Consider the following 19,060-nt stretch of genomic DNA (forward strand, 5'->3'; position numbering starts at 1 on the left):
TGTAGACGGGAGAGTGAATGAACACACTTGTAATAGAAGAGGGAGCGGTGATGTGAGGCTCAGTGGCTGCAACAGCATGGCTGGAAAATTGGCCTCATGCTCTGCCAGGAGCTGCCACATGACTCAGGGAAAGGAGACTATTGCTCAGTAATGAAGAGGTGGTTCTCATTCCACATGCAGGATTTGGACTGGTGGAAGCTCTTTGAGTCCCTCTGGCAGTAAAGTGGCCAAAAAGAACAGATTCTGCAAACCCTTATACGAGTTAAATGTTTTTTGGGATTTTTTTCTGTGTCCTGCAAGGTGTGGAGACCCATTCTGTGCACCTTTATTCATGCAACAACCATGTGTTTACTGAGATCAACTTAATTGTGCATTTGCTGCCTCTCTGCATCAGTCCTTCCACGAGGAGCAGCCTCCCAGCCCCTTCCTCAGACATCATTCATGTTTCTGCTCCCCCTCAATAGATGTCACCTGTAAATCCACCAAGAGATGCTGAGAAATCAAATGTGTCCCCTCCAAATTACCCTTTTAACACCATTGAAATTAGCCCAAAAATTCGTATTTGCCCCTCAAAAAAATCCCCTTGGGAAAGATTTTTCACAGGCACTTAAATGCCTCTAAAAATAAACATTTTCCTTTTCTCAGTTTCTTTCGTGTAGGAGAGGGAGCTGAAAATGAAAATACTTCTGTTCTCTGTATTAAACACCTGTCTAACTGAGGAAACAGACACTAAGGAAGTGGGTTTTTTTCAGAAAAAGGAAGTGGAGGAGAAGAGGAAGAAAAAACAGAGAAAGCAGACATCAGCAAAGAGAAACATAAAGATAGTTTGCATGACTTGACGTAAATTTTCATTTGACAGGAAAATATAGCATTTCAAAGGAACTTTTCCTTCATAACACTTTGCTTAACAACAGTTCAATTTCTGTTTCTAATACATTGCATGAAAATAGCATATCTTTTGTTTCCAATGGTTTATAGTTAGATTATTTAATATATAGCAGATTATATCGCTATGCTTGATTGAAACAGAACATGGCTCCATTCATTTCTGCTTTATACATCTAGAATTAACTGACCTAAGAACTAAATTGCAACAAGAGAGTGAAATAAATAAGATAACATCAGAAGAATCTGTAAAAAACATATGCCGTGAACAAATAATCAGAAGAACATACATATTCAGTTGCTCAGAAGTGAAGGTATTGCCTATAAAAATGCATAGAAGGTGCACGTTGGTTTCAGGCTTGCTGCTTTTCTGAAGGATGAGCATGACAACATCTTCTTCCTTCCCAACAACCACTTGTGTACCAGGCCTTGGTAAAGTCTTGCACCATCCAGGTTCTGGAATATTGTAGTTTATTGAATCAAGAGCAAAGCAGTTTCCAGGTTGCTACTCGTCAATGCACTAACTATAGAGCATCATGGTGTGTCCCCAGCAGTCAGAGACACCATCTATGGCTTTACTGCTACGTCAAAAACCATTCTTCTATGCAATAAAGAAGATGTAATAGTTATGTGTCTTACATATGTATCTCTTTTATGAAAATCTTTCCAGCTATCAATGTGCTAAGAGCATGAATACATATCACAACTTAGAGTGGCACTAAATATTGGCTATATTGTATTCTCTAAACAAAATTACATATTTGACTGTTTCTAATCTCATCACGATATAAGAGTTACATAATCAGTATTGTTGATATTATTTGATTTTATTATATTTTACTCTTACATATGGTAATTGTTACGCTTTCTTGAATATAATATGAATAGAGGGGATATATATATATATATATATATATATCTATATATACACAAACTAAAAATCTAGACCTTTATATATACAAAATATCAGGTCAGCTGCAACACAGTTGCAGGTACAACGTTGACCTAATGTTTTCCCATGCGAGAACAAGGAGAAACAGCGTCCATTATCTGATCCCAAACACTGCCCAGGGATGGTGGAGTCTCTCTCCCAGAGACAGTCAAGAACCTTGATCGGAACGCAATCCTTTGTAGTGCACGGCGGGAAGACCTGGCTGGAGCAGCCCTGGATCAGTTGATACCACCAGTGGTCCTTTCAAACATTCCCTCATCTGGCATTCTGAGATCAGCATCTTTGCACAAGGTGAAGCTCTCAGAGGCAAAATGGACTCAAAGAAAGAGGTGGGAAAATAACAGCATTTTCCTCTTGCGTGGTCCTTGATCTTTGTAGCCAGCCTGGTCATCACTGGATGCAGTGCTGGGGAGAAATGATGAGACGACACTGCTGCTGTTGAGGGCATAGTGCTGCTACGCAGCGTTTTCCCTTCCCCCTCTGTAGCCCACATCGTAGCCTCTTTTCCCGTTTACTGAGAGCTGTTCTCTGCCACCACGTGTGAGCCTCACAAGCACAGCTCTGTGCAGGAGCAGCTCCTTCACTGTTCATTTTTAAGGATCCGTTTGAACCACTGGTGCAGATCCACGTACTGGCTCATGGCCTGGGAGTGGGCAACCGGATCCATCACCAGGTCATGGAAGAGATTGAACGACCCGGCCATTAGGACCTCTGGGGGCAAATGGATCCCCTCAGGAAGCCTCTGGTTGCCCACAATGAAGTGATTGAGGCGTCTCACTTCCACACACGTGCGCAGACTCTCGCTGATATCCATCAGCCGCCTCACAAAATGTCTCCTGCGCCACTGTGACACGGGTAAGACGCTCAGGATGTGCATGACGATGGTCTTCATGGTGTAGGTGGAGAAGCCTAAGCCCAGCTGAAGACGAGTGAAGAATTGCAGGCATTTCAGGTGCAAGCTGTCAGGGGGAGCCCGCCTGGCGATGTACCTGAAGAACTTCATCTCGGCCACGGCGTAGCTCTCCGGCCAGATTGTGCTTGAGGTGTGGGCTTGCCTAGGCTGACTGCTTGCAAAGACATCTGAGTTGCCTTGCCGCACCCCAAACAGCATCTCAATCTGGTAGCTTTCTGTGCCATTGGTCACCTTGAACCGGCAGGAGCGTCTGGAGGGCAGCAGCACTAAATGCCATTGGTGTGACTGAGGCAAAGCCGGCCAGATTGCTTTCACCAGCTGGTAGAACCAGCGAGCAGTTTTCTGCACATCCAGGTAGCAGCCCGTGCACAGGGTATCGAGGAGGCTGGGATCCTGACACCCCCTCAGCTCCTCCTCAGGGTGGTGCAGGAAGCATAGCGTGTTGTCATCCTGCTGCTCCCTCGTGCAGGTGCACTCCTGCTGCACGCGGATGTGGAAGTTCCTCAAGCGCCTCTGCCCTGCAGTGCCCAGCTCTAGGTGGAAGCTGTGTCCTCGGGGAGGTGTCATGGGTATGAGCACCTGGTACACAACATCCTGCTCACGGGGACTCCAACCTTCGAAGGCACTGCCCACCCCGATAGCTCCATGCAGCACTGGATAGAAACTGTCGGACAAGACCCGTCGAAAGTAATATGCAAAATGCTTCATCAAGGTTGTTGTCCACGCGCATCCTTTTTCCAGGTCCTGCTCAGGCCACTGTATGCGCTCCATTATGATTCTTCCAAAGTTATCGGCACGATCACGGTATTCTTCCGCTTCATTTCCAACATCATTGATGTTTGCTGCATTTGCAGCCTCATTGCCAACTTCATTTGCAGCAGCACCTTCTTCATTTGCAGCAGCACCTTCTTCATTTGCAGCAGCATTGTCGGCTTCCTGTGCATTGCCATCATCATTGTTGTTTTCCTCCCCATCCACGTCGTTGTCTCCTTCTTCTTCGTTTCCGACACCTTCTTCGTTTGCATCCACATTTTCCACTTCCTCTTCATATACATCATCACTTCCTTCTTCATGCTCCTGTCTCCTCAGGCTCCCTTTCCTCCACATATACCACAGTGCCAAGAGAAGGAGCAGGAGCCCAGCAAGAGCCCAGACGTGCCAGTGCTGCCAGGCAGGGCAGAGCAGATCTCCCCAGGCCCAGACACCCTGCTTCAGGGCCAGCTGCTCCACCTCCCGCTCCAGACGAATCCTCTCCTCTTCCTGGAGCTTGGCACGCACCTCCATTCGCAGACGTGTCGCCTTGTCCAAGCCATCACCCACGGGCTGTGGGTACTGGACTACACTTTGCAAGAGCAAGAGCCACAATACCCAGGTATCCATGGTCTGCAAGAGGATGGAGAGAGAAGGCCTTGAGAGAGGCTGTGAGGGAGGCAGCTGGCATTGGGGACAGCAGGGACGGGAATCCCAAGGATCTGGGAGCAGGAAGGACAGGACCCCAGAGAGCTGGCAAGAAGCCAGGCCTGTTCCGCTGCTCCAGCAGCTGCAGCAGCAGCAGCAGCAGCAGCAGCAGCAGCAGCACGGTGCCCTGCCCAAGGCTCTGCCATGAGGGGCTGTCCCTGCATGCAGGGGGAAAAGCCAACCCCGGGTGCAGCATTTCTGCCCCAGCCCTTGTCCCCAGCCCAGCCTCCCCGCCCCACGTGTGCACTCACCGCTTGCCCAAGCAATACAGGGCCAGCGTTACCTTGCTGGGGCCTTGTGTAGCTGCCCCCATTGTGACATGGCGTAATGATGTCAGGGACGGCACAGTACACCACAGCCAGCCCAGCCCCGCCCTTTGTCCCCACCCCAGCTCAGACTCTTGGAGGGGCCCTGGGGTGGCAGGGCCAGCCTTTCCGTGAATCTTCTTCAAAGAACTTCTCTTGGTCTTTCTCTTGTCTTTCTTATCAGCGGCCCTCCATTGGCAATCTCACAGATATCCATGATGGAAGGCACCCTTGAGGATCATGGGGTCTAAAGCTTGACTCCGCACTGAGCTTCAGTTAAATCTCTGAGTCTATAAAAGGTGCACGTTGGTTTCAGGCTTGCTGCTTTTCTGAAGGATGAGCATGACAGCATCCTCTTGCTTCCCCACAACCACTTGTGTACCAGGCCTCTGGGAGAGCACTCATGTCTTCTGCTCCAGAAAGAGTTCCCCAGCACAATTACAAGATGTTCTGCAGTAGAAAGATGCATTTTGGGTCACCAGTTCCAGATACATTGATCTTTCTGTGCAGAAACAGGCACAGCTCCAAAGACTGCAGTGATGAACCGCCTTTGAAGAGTCACAGGCTGGTGCTGCTGGCCTTCCCCCTGCTTCCTACCCAAAAATGCTCAACCCCATCAGCACCATCAGTAAGCTCTAGACAGCTGGAACCCCCCCTTACATTGATGGTGACCCCAGCGCCTACCCTTCCCTTCCTGTCCCTTCTGCAGTGTTACAAATATATATAAAACGGAGGGAGCATATTAGCGGGGGCCATAGAGTCGGCAATTCGGGCAGTCTGTACCTTCCGAATACCGCAGGCAGTGGGAGAAGAAAGAGGGTGATGCACCTGGGAATTAGGATAAAAAAGGAAGCTTCGCCCTTGTCCTGAGTCTCAACAATTCCAGACACGCCATGGGAAATGTCCCTTGGCCTCTCCCTCTACTCCAGTAACATTACAGGACTCCTCTGTGTCTTTCCAGAATCCAACGGCTGGTGGTGTGAAGGTTTTTGCACACAGGGAGACACCCTTCTCCTTCAGTGCCCATTCTCCAGCTCTTCTCTGCTTTCTCACGCACCTAGAAGCCCGTGTCCTTGCCGCTGCACGGATCTCCCACGGCTCTCTGCCAGCCGCACTCCAGAGCTCCCAGCTCCAGCTGGCAGGGCCTCAGCGCCCGTCCTCTGCCCTCCTTTCCTGACGGCCACAGCAGGCCCTGCTTGCTGCCCTCATGGTGGCACTCCTGGCCCCAGTGCTCTCCAAGGCCTTCTGCGGGGGCACCTTCCTGCGGCCTTTCAGTCCCTGCGCTAGGCCCAGCAGAGACCTGAGAGGGGCTGTGGACAAGGGCCTGCTGGGACAGCACCAGGCCCAGTGGCTTCCCACTGACAGCGGGCAGGCTTGGGCTGGAGATGTGCAAGAAATTCTCGCCTCTCAGGCTGCTGAGGCCCTGGCCCGCGCTGCCCACAGCAGCTGTGGCTGCCCCATCGCTGGCCGTGTTCCACGCCAGGCCGCACACGGCTTGGAGCAAGCTGGCCTAGTGCAAGGTGTCCCTGCCCTTGGCAGCAGGGTTGCAACAAGACCATTTCTAAGGATCCCTCCAAGGCAAGCTCCTCTGTGATTCTGTGATCACTGGGGCCGGGGGCAGCTGGGCTTGATTTCTCATTAGAACCAGTGCAGCACTGCATATTTGGCTGACTTCAAGGAGACTCTTCACAAGCCCAGCTTCACAACTTTTTGACTTTTACCATGTTTACAGGTCTGCTTAAGATCAATAAAGTCTTGCACCATCCACGTTCTGGAATATTGTAGTTTATTGAATCAAGAGCAAAGCAGTTTCCAGGTTGCTACTCGTCAATGCACTAACTATAGAGCATCATGGTGTGTCCCCAGCAGTCAGAGACACCATCTATGGCTTTACTGCTACGTCAAAAACCATTCTTCTATGCAATAAAGAAGATGTAATAGTTATGTGTCTTACATATGTATCTCTTTTATGAAAATCTTTCCAGCTATCAATGTGCTAAGAGCATGAATACATATCACAACTTAGAGTGGCACTAAATATTGGCTATATTGTATTCTCTAAACAAAATTACATATTTGACTGTTTCTAATCATATATCATCACGATATAAGAGTTACATCATTGGTATTGTTGATATAATTGGTTTTTATTATATCTTACTCTTACATATGCTAATTGATATGCTTTCTTGCATATAATATGAATACAGGGGATATATATATCTATATAGATACAAATTAAAAATCTAGACCTTTATATATACAAAATATCAGGTCAGCTGCAACACAGTTGCAGGTACAATGCTGACCTAAAGTTTTCCCATGCAAGAACAAGGAGAAACACCATCCATTATCTGATCCCAAACACTGCCCAGGGATGGTGGAGTCTCTCTCCCAGAGACAGTCAAGAACCTTGATCGGAACGCAATCCTTTGTAGTGCACGGCGGGAAGACCTGGCTGGAGCAGCCCTGGATCAATTGATACCACCAGTGGTCCTTTCAAACATTCCCTCATCTGGCATTCTGAGTTCCCCAGCACAATTACAAGATGTTCTGCAGTAGAAAGATGCATTTTGGGTCACCAGTTCCAGATACATTGATCTTTCTGTGCAGAAACAGGCACAGCTCCAAAGACTGCAGTGATGAACCGCCTTTGAAGAGTCACAGGCTGGTGCTGCTGGCCTTCCCCCTGCTTCCTACCCAAAAATGCTCAACCCCATCAGCACCATCAGTAAGCTCTAGACAGCTGGAACACCCCCTTACATTGATGGTGACCCCAGCGCCTACCCTTCCCTTCCTGTCCCTTCTGCAGTGTTACAAATATATATAAAACGGAGGGAGAATATTAGAGGGGGCCATAGAGTCGGCAATTCGGGCAGTCTGTTCCTTCCGAATACCGCAGGCAGTGGGAGAAGAAAGAGGGTGATGCACCTGGGAATTAGGATAAAAAAGGAAGCTTCGCCCTTGTCCTGAGTCTCAACAATTCCAGACACGCCATGGGAAATGTCCCTTGGCCTCTCCCTCTACTCCAATAACATTACAGGACTCCTCTGTGTCTTTCCTGGATCCAACCGCTGGTGGTGTGAAGGTTTTTGCACACAGGGAGACACCCTTCTCCTTCAGTGCCCATTCTCCAGCTCTTCTCTGCTTTCTCACGCACCTAGAAGCCCGTGTCCTTGCTGCTGCACGGATCTCCCACGGCTCTCTGCCAGCCGCACTCCAGAGCTCCCAGCTCCAGCTGGCAGGGCCTCAGCGCCCGTCCTCTGCCCTCCTTTCCTGACGGCCACAGCAGGCCCTGCTTGCTGCCCTCATGGTGGCACTCCTGGCCCCAGTGCTCTCCAAGGCCTTCTGCGGGGGCACCTTCCTGCGGCCTTTCAGTCCCTGCGCTAGGCCCAGCAGAGACCTGAGAGGGGCTGTGGACAAGGGCCTGCTGGGACAGCACCAGGCCCAGTGGCTTCCCACTGACAGCGGGCAGGCTTGGGCTGGAGATGTGCAAGAAATTCTTGCCTCTCAGGCTGCTGAGGCCCTGGCCCGCGCTGCCCACAGCAGCTGTGGCTGCCCCATCGCTGGCCGTGTTCCACGCCAGGCCGCACACGGCTTGGAGCAAGCTGGCCTAGTGCAAGGTGTCCCTGCCCTTGGCAGCAGGGTTGCAACAAGACCATTTCTAAGGACCCCTCCAAGGCAAGCTCCTCTGTGATTCTGTGATCACTGGGGCCGGGGGCAGCTGGGCTTGATTTCTCATTAGAACCAGTGCAGCACTGCATATTTGGCTGACTTCAAGGAGACTCTTCACAAGCCCAGCTTCACAACTTTTTGACTTTTACCATGTTTACAGGTCTGCTTAAGATCAATAAAGTCTTGCACCATCCACGTTCTGGAATATTGTAGTTTATTGAATCAAGAGCAAAGCAGTTTCCAGGTTGCTACTCGTCAATGCACTAACTATAGAGCATCATGGTGTGTCCCCAGCAGTCAGAGACACCATCTATGGCTTTACTGCTACGTCAAAAACCATTCTTCTATGCAATAAAGAAGATGTAATAGTTATGTGTCTTACATATGTATCTCTTTTATGAAAATCTTTCCAGCTATCAATGTGCTAAGAGCATGAATACATATCACAACTTAGAGTGACACTAAATATTGGCTATATTGTATTCTCTAAACAAAATTACATATTTGACTGTTTCTAATCTCATCACGATATAAGAGTTACATAATCAGTATTGTTGATATTATTTGATTTTATTATATTTTACTCTTACATATGGTAATTGTTACGCTTTCTTGAATATAATATGAATAGAGGGGATATATATATATATATATATATATATATATATATATATACACAAACTAAAAATCTAGACCTTTATATATACAAAATATCAGGTCAGCTGCAACACAGTTGCAGGTACAACGTTGACCTAATGTTTTCCCATGCGAGAACAAGGAGAAACAGCGTCCATTATCTGATCCCAAACACTGCCCAGGGATGGTGGAGTCTCTCTCCCAGAGACAGTCAAGAACCTTGATCGGAACGCAATCCTTTGTAGTGCACGGCGGGAAGACCTGGCTGGAGCAGCCCTGGATCAGTTGATACCACCAGTGGTCCTTTCAAACATTCCCTCATCTGGCATTCTGAGATCAGCATCTTTGCACAAGGTGAAGCTCTCAGAGGCAAAATGGACTCAAAGAAAGAGGTGGGAAAATAACAGCATTTTCCTCTTGCGTGGTCCTTGATCTTTGTAGCCAGCCTGGTCATCACTGGATGCAGTGCTGGGGAGAAATGATGAGACGACACTGCTGCTGTTGAGGGCATAGTGCTGCTACGCAGCGTTTTCCCTTCCCCCTCTGTAGCCCACATCGTAGCCTCTTTTCCCGTTTACTGAGAGCTGTTCTCTGCCACCACGTGTGAGCCTCACAAGCACAGCTCTGTGCAGGAGCAGCTCCTTCACTGTTCATTTTTAAGGATCCGTTTGAACCACTGGTGCAGATCCACGTACTGGCTCATGGCCTGGGAGTGGGCAACCGGATCCATCACCAGGTCATGGAAGAGATTGCACGACCCGGCCATTAGGACCTCTGGGGGCAAATGGATCCCCTCAGGAAGCCTCTGGTTGCCCACAATGAAGTGATTGAGGCGTCTCACTTCCACACACGTGCGCAGACTCTCGCTGATATCCATCAGCCGCCTCACAAAATGTCTCCTGCGCCACTGTGACACGGGTAAGACGCTCAGGATGTGCATGACGATGGTCTTCATGGTGTAGGTGGAGAAGCCTAAGCCCAGCTGAAGACGAGTGAAGAATTGCAGGCATTTCAGGTGCAAGCTGTCAGGGGGAGCCCGCCTGGCGATGTACCTGAAGAACTTCATCTCGGCCACGGCGTAGCTCTCCGGCCAGATTGTGCTTGAGGTGTGGGCTTGCCTAGGCTGACTGCTTGCAAAGACATCTGAGTTGCCTTGCCGCACCCCAAACAGCATCTCAATCTGGTAGCTTTCTGTGCCATTGGTCACCTTGAACCGGCAGGAGCGTCTGGAGGGCAGCAGCACTAAATGCCATTGGTGTGACTGAGGCAAAGCCGGCCAGATTGCTTTCACCAGCTGGTAGAACCAGCGAGCAGTTTTCTGCACATCCAGGTAGCAGCCCGTGCACAGGGTATCGAGGAGGCTGGGATCCTGACACCCCCTCAGCTCCTCCTCAGGGTGGTGCAGGAAGCATAGCGTGTTGTCATCCTGCTGCTCCCTCGTGCAGGTGCACTCCTGCTGCACGCGGATGTGGAAGTTCCTCAAGCGCCTCTGCCCTGCAGTGCCCAGCTCTAGGTGGAAGCTGTGTCCTCGGGGAGGTGTCATGGGTATGAGCACCTGGTACACAACATCCTGCTCACGGGGACTCCAACCTTCGAAGGCACTGCCCACCCCGATAGCTCCATGCAGCACTGGATAGAAACTGTCGGACAAGACCCGTCGAAAGTAATATGCAAAATGCTTCATCAAGGTTGTTGTCCACGCGCATCCTTTTTCCAGGTCCTGCTCAGGCCACTGTATGCGCTCCATTATGATTCTTCCAAAGTTATCGGCACGATCACGGTATTCTTCCGCTTCATTTCCAACATCATTGATGTTTGCTGCATTTGCAGCCTCATTGCCAACTTCATTTGCAGCAGCACCTTCTTCATTTGCAGCAGCACCTTCTTCATTTGCAGCAGCATTGTCGGCTTCCTGTGCATTGCCATCATCATTGTTGTTTTCCTCCCCATCCACGTCGTTGTCTCCTTCTTCTTCGTTTCCGACACCTTCTTCGTTTGCATCCACATTTTCCACTTCCTCTTCATATACATCATCACTTCCTTCTTCATGCTCCTGTCTCCTCAGGCTCCCTTTCCTCCACATATACCACAGTGCCAAGAGAAGGAGCAGGAGCCCAGCAAGAGCCCAGACGTGCCAGTGCTGCCAGGCAGGGCAGAGCAGATCTCCCCAGGCCCAGACACCCTGCTTCAGGGCCAGCTGCTCCACCTCCCGCTCCAGACGAATCCTCTCCTCTTCCTGGAGCTTGGCACGCACCTCCATTCGCAGACGTGTCGCCTTGTCCAAGCCATCACCCACGGGCTGTGGGTACTGGACTACACTTTGCAAGAGCAAGAGCCACAATACCCAGGTATCCATGGTCTGCAAGAGGATGGAGAGAGAAGGCCTTGAGAGAGGCTGTGAGGGAGGCAGCTGGCATTGGGGACAGCAGGGACGGGAATCCCAAGGATCTGGGAGCAGGAAGGACAGGACCCCAGAGAGCTGGCAAGAAGCCAGGCCTGTTCCGCTGCTCCAGCAGCTGCAGCAGCAGCAGCAGCAGCAGCAGCAGCAGCACGGTGCCCTGCCCAAGGCTCTGCCATGAGGGGCTGTCCCTGCATGCAGGGGGAAAAGCCAACCCCGGGTGCAGCATTTCTGCCCCAGCCCTTGTCCCCAGCCCAGCCTCCCCGCCCCACGTGTGCACTCACCGCTTGCCCAAGCAATACAGGGCCAGCGTTACCTTGCTGGGGCCTTGTGTAGCTGCCCCCATTGTGACATGGCGTAATGATGTCAGGGACGGCACAGTACACCACAGCCAGCCCAGCCCCGCCCTTTGTCCCCACCCCAGCTCAGACTCTTGGAGGGGCCCTGGGGTGGCAGGGCCAGCCTTTCCGTGAATCTTCTTCAAAGAACTTCTCTTGGTCTTTCTCTTGTCTTTCTTATCAGCGGCCCTCCATTGGCAATCTCACAGATATCCATGGTGGAAGGCACCCTTGAGGATCATGGGGTCTAAAGCTTGACTCCGCACTGAGCTTCAGTTAAATCTCTGAGTCTATAAAAGGTGCAAGTTGGTTTCAGGCTTGCTGCTTTTCTGAAGGATGAGCATGACAGCATCCTCTTGCTTCCCCACAACCACTTGTGTACCAGGCCTCTGGGAGAGCACTCATGTCTTCTGCTCCAGAAAGAGTTCCCCAGCACAATTACAAGATGTTCTGCAGTAGAAAGATGCATTTTGGGTCACCAGTTCCAGATACATTGATCTTTCTGTGCAGAAACAGGCACAGCTCCAAAGACTGCAGTGATGAACCGCCTTTGAAGAGTCACAGGCTGGTGCTGCTGGCCTTCCCCCTGCTTCCTACCCAAAAATGCTCAACCCCATCAGCACCATCAGTAAGCTCTAGACAGCTGGAACCCCCCCTTACATTGATGGTGACCCCAGCGCCTACCCTTCCCTTCCTGTCCCTTCTGCAGTGTTACAAATATATATAAAACGGAGGGAGCATATTAGCGGGGGCCATAGAGTCGGCAATTCGGGCAGTCTGTACCTTCCGAATACCGCAGGCAGTGGGAGAAGAAAGAGGGTGATGCACCTGGGAATTAGGATAAAAAAGGAAGCTTCGCCCTTGTCCTGAGTCTCAACAATTCCAGACACGCCATGGGAAATGTCCCTTGGCCTCTCCCTCTACTCCAGTAACATTACAGGACTCCTCTGTGTCTTTCCAGAATCCAACGGCTGGTGGTGTGAAGGTTTTTGCACACAGGGAGACACCCTTCTCCTTCAGTGCCCATTCTCCAGCTCTTCTCTGCTTTCTCACGCACCTAGAAGCCCGTGTCCTTGCCGCTGCACGGATCTCCCACGGCTCTCTGCCAGCCGCACTCCAGAGCTCCCAGCTCCAGCTGGCAGGGCCTCAGCGCCCGTCCTCTGCCCTCCTTTCCTGACGGCCACAGCAGGCCCTGCTTGCTGCCTTCATGGTGGCACTCCTCGCCCCAGTGCTCTCCAAGGCCTTCTGCGGGGGCACCTTCCTGCGGCCTTTCAGTCCCTGCGCTAGGCCCAGCAGAGACCTGAGAGGGGCTGTGGACAAGGGCCTGCTGGGACAGCACCAGGCCCAGTGGCTTCCCACTGACAGCGGGCAGGCTTGGGCTGGAGATGTGCAAGAAATTCTCGCCTCTCAGGCTGCTGAGGCCCTGGCCCGCGCTGCCCACAGCAGCTGTGGCTGCCCCATCGCTGGCCGTGTTCCACGCCAGGCCGCACACGGCTTGGAGCAAGCTGGCCTAGTGCAAGGTGTCCCTGCCCTTGGCAGCAGGGTTGCAACAAGACCATTTCTAAGGACCCCTCCAAGGCAAGCTCCTCTGTGATTCTGTGATCACTGGGGCCGGGGGCAGCTGGGCTTGATTTCTCATTAGAACCAGTGCAGCACTGCATATTTGGCTGACTTCAAGGAGACTCTTCACAAGCCCAGCTTCACAACTTTTTGACTTTTACCATGTTTACAGGTCTGCTTAAGATCAATAAAGTCTTGCACCATCCACGTTCTGGAATATTGTAGTTTATTGAATCAAGAGCAAAGCAGTTTCCAGGTTGCTACTCGTCAATGCACTAACTATAGAGCATCATGGTGTGTCCCCAGCAGTCAGAGACACCATCTATGGCTTTACTGCTACGTCAAAAACCATTCTTCTATGCAATAAAGAAGATGTAATAGTTATGTGTCTTACATATGTATCTCTTTTATGAAAATCTTTCCAGCTATCAATGTGCTAAGAGCATGAATACATATCACAACTTAGAGTGGCACTAAATATTGGCTATATTGTATTCTCTAAACAAAATTACATATTTGACTGTTTCTAATCATATATCATCACGATATAAGAGTTACATCATTGGTATTGTTGATATAATTGGTTTTTATTATATCTTACTCTTACATATGCTAATTGATATGCTTTCTTGCATATAATATGAATACAGGGGATATATATATCTATATAGATACAAATTAAAAATCTAGACCTTTATATATACAAAATATCAGGTCAGCTGCAACACAGTTGCAGGTACAATGCTGACCTAAAGTTTTCCCATGCAAGAACAAGGAGAAACACCATCCATTATCTGATCCCAAACACTGCCCAGGGATGGTGGAGTCTCTCTCCCAGAGACAGTCAAGAACCTTGATCGGAACGCAATCCTTTGTAGTGCACGGCGGGAAGACCTGGCTGGAGCAGCCCTGGATCAATTGATACCACCAGTGGTCCTTTCAAACATTCCCTCATCTGGCATTCTGAGTTCCCCAGCACAATTACAAGATGTTCTGCAGTAGAAAGATGCATTTTGGGTCACCAGTTCCAGATACATTGATCTTTCTGTGCAGAAACAGGCACAGCTCCAAAGACTGCAGTGATGAACCGCCTTTGAAGAGTCACAGGCTGGTGCTGCTGGCCTTCCCCCTGCTTCCTACCCAAAAATGCTCAACCCCATCAGCACCATCAGTAAGCTCTAGACAGCTGGAACACCCCCTTACATTGATGGTGACCCCAGCGCCTACCCTTCCCTTCCTGTCCCTTCTGCAGTGTTACAAATATATATAAAACGGAGGGAGAATATTAGAGGGGGCCATAGAGTCGGCAATTCGGGCAGTCTGTTCCTTCCGAATACCGCAGGCAGTGGGAGAAGAAAGAGGGTGATGCACCTGGGAATTAGGATAAAAAAGGAAGCTTCGCCCTTGTCCTGAGTCTCAACAATTCCAGACACGCCATGGGAAATGTCCCTTGGCCTCTCCCTCTACTCCAATAACATTACAGGACTCCTCTGTGTCTTTCCTGGATCCAACCGCTGGTGGTGTGAAGGTTTTTGCACACAGGGAGACACCCTTCTCCTTCAGTGCCCATTCTCCAGCTCTTCTCTGCTTTCTCACGCACCTAGAAGCCCGTGTCCTTGCTGCTGCACGGATCTCCCACGGCTCTCTGCCAGCCGCACTCCAGAGCTCCCAGCTCCAGCTGGCAGGGCCTCAGCGCCCGTCCTCTGCCCTCCTTTCCTGACGGCCACAGCAGGCCCTGCTTGCTGCCCTCATGGTGGCACTCCTGGCCCCAGTGCTCTCCAAGGCCTTCTGCGGGGGCACCTTCCTGCGGCCTTTCAGTCCCTGCGCTAGGCCCAGCAGAGACCTGAGAGGGGCTGTGGACAAGGGCCTGCTGGGACAGCACCAGGCCCAGTGGCTTCCCACTGACAGCGGGCAGGCTTGGGCTGGAGATGTGCAAGAAATTCTTGCCTCTCAGGCTGCTGAGGCCCTGGCCCGCGCTGCCCACAGCAGCTGTGGCTGCCCCATCGCTGGCCGTGTTCCACGCCAGGCCGCACACGGCTTGGAGCAAGCTGGCCTAGTGCAAGGTGTCCCTGCCCTTGGCAGCAGGGTTGCAACAAGACCATTTCTAAGGACCCCTCCAAGGCAAGCTCCTCTGTGATTCTGTGATCACTGGGGCCGGGGGCAGCTGGGCTTGATTTCTCATTAGAACCAGTGCAGCACTGCATATTTGGCTGACTTCAAGGAGACTCTTCACAAGCCCAGCTTCACAACTTTTTGACTTTTACCATGTTTACAGGTCTGCTTAAGATCAATAAAGTCTTGCACCATCCACGTTCTGGAATATTGTAGTTTATTGAATCAAGAGCAAAGCAGTTTCCAGGTTGCTACTCGTCAATGCACTAACTATAGAGCATCATGGTGTGTCCCCAGCAGTCAGAGACACCATCTATGGCTTTACTGCTACGTCAAAAACCATTCTTCTATGCAATAAAGAAGATGTAATAGTTATGTGTCTTACATATGTATCTCTTTTATGAAAATCTTTCCAGCTATCAATGTGCTAAGAGCATGAATACATATCACAACTTAGAGTGACACTAAATATTGGCTATATTGTATTCTCTAAACAAAATTACATATTTGACTGTTTCTAATCTCATCACGATATAAGAGTTACATAATCAGTATTGTTGATATTATTTGATTTTATTATATTTTACTCTTACATATGGTAATTGTTACGCTTTCTTGAATATAATATGAATAGAGGGGATATATATATATATATATATATATATATATATATATACACAAACTAAAAATCTAGACCTTTATATATACAAAATATCAGGTCAGCTGCAACACAGTTGCAGGTACAACGTTGACCTAATGTTTTCCCATGCGAGAACAAGGAGAAACAGCGTCCATTATCTGATCCCAAACACTGCCCAGGGATGGTGGAGTCTCTCTCCCAGAGACAGTCAAGAACCTTGATCGGAACGCAATCCTTTGTAGTGCACGGCGGGAAGACCTGGCTGGAGCAGCCCTGGATCAGTTGATACCACCAGTGGTCCTTTCAAACATTCCCTCATCTGGCATTCTGAGATCAGCATCTTTGCACAAGGTGAAGCTCTCAGAGGCAAAATGGACTCAAAGAAAGAGGTGGGAAAATAACAGCATTTTCCTCTTGCGTGGTCCTTGATCTTTGTAGCCAGCCTGGTCATCACTGGATGCAGTGCTGGGGAGAAATGATGAGACGACACTGCTGCTGTTGAGGGCATAGTGCTGCTACGCAGCGTTTTCCCTTCCCCCTCTGTAGCCCACATCGTAGCCTCTTTTCCCGTTTACTGAGAGCTGTTCTCTGCCACCACGTGTGAGCCTCACAAGCACAGCTCTGTGCAGGAGCAGCTCCTTCACTGTTCATTTTTAAGGATCCGTTTGAACCACTGGTGCAGATCCACGTACTGGCTCATGGCCTGGGAGTGGGCAACCGGATCCATCACCAGGTCATGGAAGAGATTGCACGACCCGGCCATTAGGACCTCTGGGGGCAAATGGATCCCCTCAGGAAGCCTCTGGTTGCCCACAATGAAGTGATTGAGGCGTCTCACTTCCACACACGTGCGCAGACTCTCGCTGATATCCATCAGCCGCCTCACAAAATGTCTCCTGCGCCACTGTGACACGGGTAAGACGCTCAGGATGTGCATGACGATGGTCTTCATGGTGTAGGTGGAGAAGCCTAAGCCCAGCTGAAGACGAGTGAAGAATTGCAGGCATTTCAGGTGCAAGCTGTCAGGGGGAGCCCGCCTGGCGATGTACCTGAAGAACTTCATCTCGGCCACGGCGTAGCTCTCCGGCCAGATTGTGCTTGAGGTGTGGGCTTGCCTAGGCTGACTGCTTGCAAAGACATCTGAGTTGCCTTGCCGCACCCCAAACAGCATCTCAATCTGGTAGCTTTCTGTGCCATTGGTCACCTTGAACCGGCAGGAGCGTCTGGAGGGCAGCAGCACTAAATGCCATTGGTGTGACTGAGGCAAAGCCGGCCAGATTGCTTTCACCAGCTGGTAGAACCAGCGAGCAGTTTTCTGCACATCCAGGTAGCAGCCCGTGCACAGGGTATCGAGGAGGCTGGGATCCTGACACCCCCTCAGCTCCTCCTCAGGGTGGTGCAGGAAGCATAGCGTGTTGTCATCCTGCTGCTCCCTCGTGCAGGTGCACTCCTGCTGCACGCGGATGTGGAAGTTCCTCAAGCGCCTCTGCCCTGCAGTGCCCAGCTCTAGGTGGAAGCTGTGTCCTCGGGGAGGTGTCATGGGTATGAGCACCTGGTACACAACATCCTGCTCACGGGGACTCCAACCTTCGAAGGCACTGCCCACCCCGATAGCTCCATGCAGCACTGGATAGAAACTGTCGGACAAGACCCGTCGAAAGTAATATGCAAAATGCTTCATCAAGGTTGTTGTCCACGCGCATCCTTTTTCCAGGTCCTGCTCAGGCCACTGTATGCGCTCCATTATGATTCTTCCAAAGTTATCGGCACGATCACGGTATTCTTCCGCTTCATTTCCAACATCATTGATGTTTGCTGCATTTGCAGCCTCATTGCCAACTTCATTTGCAGCAGCACCTTCTTCATTTGCAGCAGCACCTTCTTCATTTGCAGCAGCATTGTCGGCTTCCTGTGCATTGCCATCATCATTGTTGTTTTCCTCCCCATCCACGTCGTTGTCTCCTTCTTCTTCGTTTCCGACACCTTCTTCGTTTGCATCCACATTTTCCACTTCCTCTTCATATACATCATCACTTCCTTCTTCATGCTCCTGTCTCCTCAGGCTCCCTTTCCTCCACATATACCACAGTGCCAAGAGAAGGAGCAGGAGCCCAGCAAGAGCCCAGACGTGCCAGTGCTGCCAGGCAGGGCAGAGCAGATCTCCCCAGGCCCAGACACCCTGCTTCAGGGCCAGCTGCTCCACCTCCCGCTCCAGACGAATCCTCTCCTCTTCCTGGAGCTTGGCACGCACCTCCATTCGCAGACGTGTCGCCTTGTCCAAGCCATCACCCACGGGCTGTGGGTACTGGACTACACTTTGCAAGAGCAAGAGCCACAATACCCAGGTATCCATGGTCTGCAAGAGGATGGAGAGAGAAGGCCTTGAGAGAGGCTGTGAGGGAGGCAGCTGGCATTGGGGACAGCAGGGACGGGAATCCCAAGGATCTGGGAGCAGGAAGGACAGGACCCCAGAGAGCTGGCAAGAAGCCAGGCCTGTTCCGCTGCTCCAGCAGCTGCAGCAGCAGCAGCAGCAGCAGCAGCAGCAGCAGCAGCAGCAGCAGCACGGTGCCCTGCCCAAGGCTCTGCCATGAGGGGCTGTCCCTGCATGCAGGGGGAAAAGCCAACCCCGGGTGCAGCATTTCTGCCCCAGCCCTTGTCCCCAGCCCAGCCTCCCCGCCCCACGTGTGCACTCACCGCTTGCCCAAGCAATACAGGGCCAGCGTTACCTTGCTGGGGCCTTGTGTAGCTGCCCCCATTGTGACATGGCGTAATGATGTCAGGGACGGCACAGTACACCACAGCCAGCCCAGCCCCGCCCTTTGTCCCCACCCCAGCTCAGACTCTTGGAGGGGCCCTGGGGTGGCAGGGCCAGCCTTTCCGTGAATCTTCTTCAAAGAACTTCTCTTGGTCTTTCTCTTGTCTTTCTTATCAGCGGCCCTCCATTGGCAATCTCACAGATATCCATGGTGGAAGGCACCCTTGAGGATCATGGGGTCTAAAGCTTGACTCCGCACTGAGCTTCAGTTAAATCTCTGAGTCTATAAAAGGTGCAAGTTGGTTTCAGGCTTGCTGCTTTTCTGAAGGATGAGCATGACAGCATCCTCTTGCTTCCCCACAACCACTTGTGTACCAGGCCTCTGGGAGAGCACTCATGTCTTCTGCTCCAGAAAGAGTTCCCCAGCACAATT

General features: G+C 50.8%; 3 protein-coding genes across 3 annotated transcripts; all 3 read right to left on the bottom strand.

Moving 5' to 3' along the window:
* Window positions 1-2,417: 2,417 nt before the first annotated feature.
* On the bottom strand, window positions 2,418-4,521 carry LOC135301437 (inositol 1,4,5-trisphosphate receptor-interacting protein-like 1). Its single transcript, XM_064421592.1, has 3 exons — window positions 4,460-4,521; window positions 3,956-4,092; window positions 2,418-3,844 (listed from the first exon to the last, which is right to left on the bottom strand). Exons 1-3 carry the CDS (start codon window positions 4,519-4,521, stop codon window positions 2,418-2,420), a joined length of 1,626 nt encoding a protein of 541 aa, XP_064277662.1.
* A 4,946-nt stretch (window positions 4,522-9,467) lies between these two features.
* On the bottom strand, window positions 9,468-11,568 carry LOC135301438 (inositol 1,4,5-trisphosphate receptor-interacting protein-like 1). The gene is made up of 3 exons (XM_064421593.1): window positions 11,507-11,568; window positions 11,006-11,142; window positions 9,468-10,894 (listed from the first exon to the last, which is right to left on the bottom strand). The coding sequence occupies exons 1-3, from the start codon at window positions 11,566-11,568 to the stop codon at window positions 9,468-9,470; spliced, it is 1,626 nt and encodes a 541-aa protein (XP_064277663.1).
* A 4,944-nt stretch (window positions 11,569-16,512) lies between these two features.
* LOC135301439 (inositol 1,4,5-trisphosphate receptor-interacting protein-like 1) lies at window positions 16,513-18,628 on the bottom strand. The gene is made up of 3 exons (XM_064421594.1): window positions 18,567-18,628; window positions 18,051-18,187; window positions 16,513-17,939 (listed from the first exon to the last, which is right to left on the bottom strand). Exons 1-3 carry the CDS (start codon window positions 18,626-18,628, stop codon window positions 16,513-16,515), a joined length of 1,626 nt encoding a protein of 541 aa, XP_064277664.1.
* Window positions 18,629-19,060: the final 432 nt, after the last annotated feature.

The sequence above is a fragment of the Passer domesticus genome, chromosome 5 (assembly GCF_036417665.1).
Source record: "Passer domesticus isolate bPasDom1 chromosome 5, bPasDom1.hap1, whole genome shotgun sequence".
Classification (NCBI taxonomy): Eukaryota; Metazoa; Chordata; class Aves; order Passeriformes; family Passeridae; genus Passer; species Passer domesticus.